The 7,491-nt window shown below is 30.5% G+C and overlaps 1 protein-coding gene across 3 annotated transcripts in view; it reads left to right on the top strand.

The window, feature by feature from the left end:
- The first annotated feature begins 2,375 nt into the window (after positions 1 to 2,375).
- LOC127968804 (vinculin-like) overlaps positions 2,376 to 7,491 on the top strand; it is a 29,667-nt gene continuing 24,551 nt past the window's right edge. For 2 of the 3 annotated variants that reach the window (XM_052570150.1, XM_052570149.1), the window contains exon 1: positions 2,376 to 2,669. In XM_052570150.1, coding sequence (XP_052426110.1) covers positions 2,502 to 2,669 — 168 coding nt within the window. In that variant the 5' untranslated portion in view covers positions 2,376 to 2,501. The remainder of the gene's footprint in view (positions 2,670 to 7,491) is intronic. The other variant, XM_052570151.1, reaches the window with a different exon arrangement.

Genomic DNA, 7,491 nt, shown 5'->3' with positions numbered 1-7,491 from the left:
TATACTTTGTTCTTGATAACCTTTGACCTCCCTGGCTTATTTGTAATTTGTCCAAAGACTTTATCGATGTGCAGAAAATGTTGTTTTCCTGCTGTATGTCCTATTTTTTATTTTTTTTATTTTTTTTAAGTTTGTGTGCTCAAGGTAATGAGTAATGGCTTCATAATGTTAAAAAAATAGTGCTTCATGTAGTAATAAAATATAAGTAAACTGGTTCAAATATATTATGTAATATTGCTGAAACAATGCTGCATTCATGTGTCATTTTATAGATGAGATCAAAGCAGAATCTGCTGTTTGATATTGAGTTGAGCTGCTTAAACACACACACACACACACACACACACACACACACACACACAAACACGTGTGTTTACTCTGTGCTCCCTAAAGGGACTTCCTTAATTCTTTCCTTTCGGACTCTTCCATATTGGGTCATGCTGCCCGTTGAGGGTCTCTGGACACATTCTTGGGCTGTTTGAGGCGTCTGCAAGGGTTGGAACAGCTGGAGATCCTGTTATTTTGTTATTTCCGTGATCAGAGGAAGGCTCAAACCTGCTCGGATCTGGAATGTGCAACAAGAACAAGATAAACAACAATTATATAATGACAACATTCGTTTTCAACCGACTAACTTCATATGCATTATTTGAGTTTTCAAGAGTTTTAACAAAACACAAGTTTGTGCATCAATAAATAATCATGTGTAATTCATTTTAAAACTTTAAAGCAGTAGCTGTCCCAGTACAATGTCATGACTAACAAAAATATAAAGAATAGGCCTTAAGCAAAAAGTGTACATACTTTTATAAGCATAGTTATATTTTACATAGTTTTTATCAGATTCATCAGTGAATAAATAGGCCTATGTATTTTCCGTCTTACCTAAAAACCATATATTTTGTAAAATTAGATGAATTATATTGTATTGTTTCATTATTGTATGCAAAAATAAAGATGAAAATAGATCCTGAACAGTGCTTTGGTGGACTATGGCAGTCAGAATTCCTCTTCCAGAACAGTAGAATCAAGTTCCCTTTTTAGGCCATGGGAATCTATTACGTAATTTGGGAAGAACTCACGTCTCTAGCAAACGCTAAAAAAGGTTATGGGCGGAGCCAACCAGGAAGAATGACGTTTGCGCGAACCTATCGCTTTCATGGACGCGCCGGCGTTTGCTCTCTGATTGGTGGATGGAGAGTTTGCGTCATCGGGGAGGTTTAGGTTGAGTGTAACGTGGGAAGCCGCGAATCGATTCTTTTGAACGGTTCAATTCAACGAGTCACTTCAAAGAAAGAATTCGTCATCACACGTACTCCAAAAGGTTTTAACAGGTTTTAATTAAATAAATGTGTATGTAGATAAACAGAGTTCATTGAAAAAAAAAAAAAAAAAAAAAATGTTACAATAGAATAGCTGCCATAGCGATTAATAGAAATTGATTGAGTGGCCTATGTTATTAATCAAATTCTAGACAATTAAATAGGCTACTATTTATATTTTGTTATATGTGAGCCTGAACCACAAAACCAGTCAAAAGGGTCATTTTTATTATTATTATTATTGAAATGTATACATTATCTGAGACCTGAAAAAGAAAAAAAAAAGTTTTCCATTGATGTAGGCTATGGATTGTTAGGAGATACAACTGTTTGAAAATCATCTTTAAAGTTGTAAAAATGAAGTTTTTAGCAATGCATATTATAAATAAAAAATTAAGTTGTTATATATTTACAGTAGGACATTTACAAAATTGGCTATTGCTAAAAATATTCCCCAGAGACTTAAGACTGGTTTTGTGCTTCAGAGTCACATATATATATATATATATAAATACACAGGCCTGTATATATATATATATATATATATATATATATATATATATATATATATATATATATATATATATATATATATATATATATATATATATATATATATATATATATATATATATGCATCATTTATAAGGGCTTTGGATAGAAACGTCTGCTAAATGACTAAAATGTAAAAAATGTAAATGTATTAGAATGTTATGAATAAGTAGGCCTTTAGCCTTTACATAGTAAACCTAATACTTTAACTACTGTGCTTTGGTAATATTGTAAATGCTGACAAATTTTATCTGACTCTAGAATCGCATGAATATGAGGTTTGAATAATTTCAACTAACATTAAAAATATATTATTGCAGTTGGATTATTTGCTATTATTTAAAATAACTGTTAATAAAACACACACACACACACACAATAGTCTAGTTTTAGTGAATAAATTCAGTGAGTTGTTGACTCGTAAAGCGTGATGCCCAAACGAATCGTTTTGCGAACTGGAAAGAACCGACTCCAACGAGCGATTCATTCTCTAGACGAGTCGCTTCCACAGAGAGTGAGTTTAGTTGTGTGAAGGAGAGTCAGTGTGTTCTTGAGCGCTCGTTTACTGAGAGGGGAGTCTGGATTACACACTTGGACACAGAGTTTGCGTTCTCTGAAGTGCTCATCATGCCGGTTTTTCACACGAAGACGATCGAGAGTATCCTGGAGCCGGTGGCCCAGCAGATCTCTCATCTGGTCATCATGCACGAGGAGGGAGAGGTGGACGGGAAAGCCATCCCGGATCTGACCGCTCCGGTGGCCGCTGTGCAGGCAGCTGTCAGTAACCTGGTCCGGGTAAGAGCTCGGGGTTTCTCTCTTTATTAGCGCGAATGCACGGGTTAAACTCTCAGGTGGATGTGAAGTATCGTTGTTTGGTGAAAGTTTCCTAAAGTTCTCTCTCTGGCTTTGATCCAAGCCGAATTCCGCCTTTTCCTCTCGGATGTCGCTCTTCCCACTGAAACACCGCTGCGCCACGACACGCACTTCAGTGCATCTGATATCTGACCAAATAAAATGAAACTAGTCTTTTAGCTGATGATTTATGCCAACATTGCATGTTCACTCCCCTTCAGGAACATGAGCTGAGCTGCTCAAGGTTACACACGAATCAGTGCTTCACTCTTAAACATAAAGGTTTTTACTGGCATCATATTCTATATAGAGTTTAAATGTTTGATGCATCAAGAAAAATGGTTCACTTTAAGGTTCTTTGGGGTCTTGTATGGCATTGTTTGGAAACTTTGAGTGTTGTGTGGTCTGAACCACATTCTTTCATGTAGGGTCTTTCATTTTAGATGCAGAGCGTTCATTTGACTGATTCTTCTCACGAGCATCTGACTAACCTCAGATAACCTCAGAGAACCTCAGAGAACCTCAAAGAAGGGTCTACAGCGGTTCAGAGAGATCCACATCAAACCATGATTCTTTAACCTCTGTAGACCAAACCAGAGTCAGAACAATAGCACGTTTTTCGGATCATAGAAAAGACTCACGTTTTGTGCATTTATGATAAATTAATCAGTTAAGTAGATCCTGTAAATTTAAGTACAATATACATAATGCATAAGATATCCCAACACAATAGAATAGAATAAAACAAAATCATGGTGTTTAGTTATATAATTCTATACTGTATACAGCCACTGATGTCTGTTTTTCTTTTTTCTGACTTCTTTCAGTTTTAATTTTTATACATGAAAAGAATAATTTCATTATATATATATATATATATATATATATATATATATATATATATATATATATATATATATATATATATATAAAACAGTATATAAATAATTATCATAAAGATAGGATACAAATAAAAACGTTATTTTGAATTATATATATATATATAATGTATATATATAGTAAAAAATTATTTAAAAATAAAAATATTTATAAAACTAAATTTATAATATGAATAATTAAAATATTACAATTTTAATTAATTAACGTGCAATTATATTTACAAATAGTACATTCATTATTTTTAACCTTAAGTACAATAATAAAATAAAAATGTATACATAAAATGTAATTGTTTAAAAACATAATTATAAAATGATAATAATAATAATAATAATAATAATTTAAAATTATTTAAAAATAAATTTTTATATAAACATTTTTGTAGTTATAGTATTTATATAAAATAATACATTTAAATAAGAATAAATGACACATCTGTAATTAATTTATTATGACCTTTATATATATTTGACCTCAAGCTCTAGTTAATTTTTGGCGCTGGATCTCACATTATGACAGATCTGATCTGCTGTCAGTCTCACGTGTTTAAACAGAGGAAGGGAAGTCTGTCCTGCAGCTGTGTGTGTGTGTGTGTGTGGTTACCTAAAACCGAAACAAAACCTTCAGAAGCCTTTAAATTCATCAACACACTGCTGCTCTTCAGTTATTCTTAGCCGCTGTCCAGAGTTAACTTCAGACTCCTGAAATAACACGGACAGTGGTTTGTCCTCTTTGAATCTGACTTGAGTCTGTCTCACAGTAACTCCATCTGTGCTAAAGCTGAGAAGCTGAGGTTTGACTTAGATGAGCTCATGAGTTGTTCAGGCGTCTAAAGGTGTTTCAGTCTGAATGCATGTGTAAGTGTGACCCCACCCTCTTAAACACTTCCTGTCTGTGCAGTTTTAGAGAGAGGGTGTTGTTTTCTCAAATATTTCACGCCATTGTGGTTTCCAAATATCACTTCAACTCTGGTTCATCTGAGATTTTCTGAGCACTTTACAGCACGAGGCTCAGTATAGAAACAATATTGAAGCTTTATTTGTGTAATTTGGTTTGTTAGTGGTGTTTAGTGTAGTTTGCTTTAGTTGAAGTTGAAATAAAAATTATATCTATTGAATATCTATATCAAGTGATAATTATATCTGTTGAATTATTCACTGAATAAAAAATAAACAGTCAACAATGATAAAATAAAATAAAAAATATATACATATATTAAAACGTAATTATTTAAAAACATTTATTAAAAATATTAATTATATTATTTCAAATGATTTTAATGTAAAATATATTTTAAAAAGTAAATATATAATACTAATAATTCTTAAATATAAAAATATTAATTAATATGCAATTCAAATCTGCTATTATAGAAGTAAAATACAAAAAAGTAAACAAACTAATTGTTTTAAAACATTATTTAAAAATAAAAAATAATTGTTTTAAAAATCAATCATGTGATATAAACATATTTTATATTTATATAATATATTTATGCTTATATAAAATATATATTTTATAAAAAAAATAGCAATTACATTTACAAATATTACATAATGAATTCAGTAAAACAATAATAAATAAAAATGTATACATATAATAAAATGTGATTTGTTTCAAAACATTCATTTCAAATTCATACTTGTATTATTTAAAATAATTAAGAATATAATTTTTATTTTTAAAGTAATGATAAAATATTAATTTTTTCAAAATATTAATATTTGCACCCATCTGAGAAAAATAATACAATCTGTAAAATGTATTTGTTTAAAAACATGAATTTAAAATATATATATAAAACGACTTAAAATCAAAAGATTAAAAGTAATTATACAGTTATTAAATATTAAAATCTACATTATATTTTGCAATTATATTTGCATTAATACTGAATGCATTTCTCTTGTGTTGCCATCTCTAGATTCGTAGATTATTTTCGTAGATCTTGTAGTCAGAAGTCAGTGAGTTTGGATGCCTCCCATGATTTGTCACCGATCTAAAAATAATATTTTCACGTTGTTCCTCAGTGTTTTGCGTAGCAGCACATATTTTGTGGTCAGTGCTGGGAATGTGCTCCGTGTCTTCTTTAGGATCTGTGTTGAGTTGTTCACATTTCTCAAAACCTCCTCCCTGCACTGCAAGAGAAGCTTTCGTTATCTGAAGTCAGAGAAATACGGCTGGATTAGGCAACACTACTGAACTCCTTCACTTCTGGTTTTAGGAGATTTCTTTGAGAAGAAAGGCACCGAAGGAGAAGGGAGTAGTGACCTTAAACAGAAGCCGCATTCATTACGCACAAATCAGTTTTTCAATTATTACAATTTGATTGAATCATTTAAAGAGAATACAGCAAAATTTTAAGCTGGAAACAACAATTTTGGGAAAGAAATTGCATTGATTTCATAGGTCCCTAAAATTTTTATTTTTGTTGAATTTTTTTAATCAGTTGCTGTTAAATCGTATATCGTTTCATGACTTTGGTTAATTAAACAGGTGTATTGATTAATAAAATGTATTTTGAGACCCTAAAATGTAAAAATAATATGTAAAATAAAAAACAATTCCGAAAATGTACAATTCTAGATAAATAAATAAACCTCAAAACAAATAGAATCAAATTTTTATAAAAAATAAATAAATAATAATAATAATAATAAATATATATATATATATATATATATATATATATATATATATATATATATATATATATATATTTCATAGGGCTCTAAAAATTACATATTTTATTGTTGACCTTTATAAATTGTATAAGTTTAAATTATTAGTTTGAATTAATTAGACATGGCTTTTGATTTCTAAAACTTTATTTAATGTAAAAATTCAAATGGAAAAAGAATTGGGAAAAATTTACAGAATTTGTAAAAAAAAAAAAAAAAATACATAGGCTTAAAACTTTTAATAAATTGTTGTCAGATTGTATAAACTTAAATTATACATCCTTTATTATTAATCAAATGTTATTTAACTTAATTCAAATGAAAAAAATAAAAATAAAATAAATTTAGGGAAAACAAAACAAATTTAAATTCATTACACGTGTGTCTTTTGATGAATATTATTTAGTTTAACTATTAAAACAGATTCCAGAAATGAAAATAAATGAATAAAACAGAAATTGTAAAAGCTAAAATAATAATAATACATTTTTAAGGCCTTTAAAATGTATAAAATGTGAAATGTTTATCATATATGACTATATAACGGACAAGATGTGATTCTGTAGAAGGCAGACGTCACAAGTTTACAATCCTAGAGAAGTTGATGTTATCTTGGAAGTGGAAACTGTTGCAATGAACAGAACGTTGTTTTCTGTGAAGCATTGCGTCACATACTTACACTGCATGCGTGTTTATGTACGATGCATTCAGGATGAGTTTGTTTCTTCATCAGGTTTGGAGAAATGTAGCATTGCATCAGTATCTCATCAATGGATGCTCTGCAGTGAATGGGTGCCGTCAGAATGAGAGTCTGATAAAAACATCCCAATAATCCACAGCACTCCAGTCCATCAGTGAACATCTGGAGAAGACACTTGTGGATTATTGTGATGTTTTTAACTCGCATTCTGACGGCACCCATTCACTGCAGAGGACAGGAAACAGAAACTCTAATCTAATCAAAGTGACGTTTCTGCAATTTTCCACCATGATAGTTTTCTCTAGTCTCTTTTTACTCCAAATGCAAGTATTTTTATGGTATTAGGTGCTATCACAACTCAATTTTAAACTATGAAAATGATTGTCTTATTCAATAGAGTCGAGCACAGGAGCTGTGTGTGTGTGTGTGTGTGTGTGTGTGCTCCGAGGGCTCTTCTCAGCGTGTGTGTAGAGCATTGTGAAGC

This window comes from Carassius gibelio, chromosome B12, assembly GCF_023724105.1.
Source record: "Carassius gibelio isolate Cgi1373 ecotype wild population from Czech Republic chromosome B12, carGib1.2-hapl.c, whole genome shotgun sequence".
Classification (NCBI taxonomy): domain Eukaryota; kingdom Metazoa; phylum Chordata; class Actinopteri; order Cypriniformes; family Cyprinidae; genus Carassius; species Carassius gibelio.
Note: the sequence above shows the minus strand (reverse complement) of the source record. Positions and strands in the feature narration are given on the sequence as shown.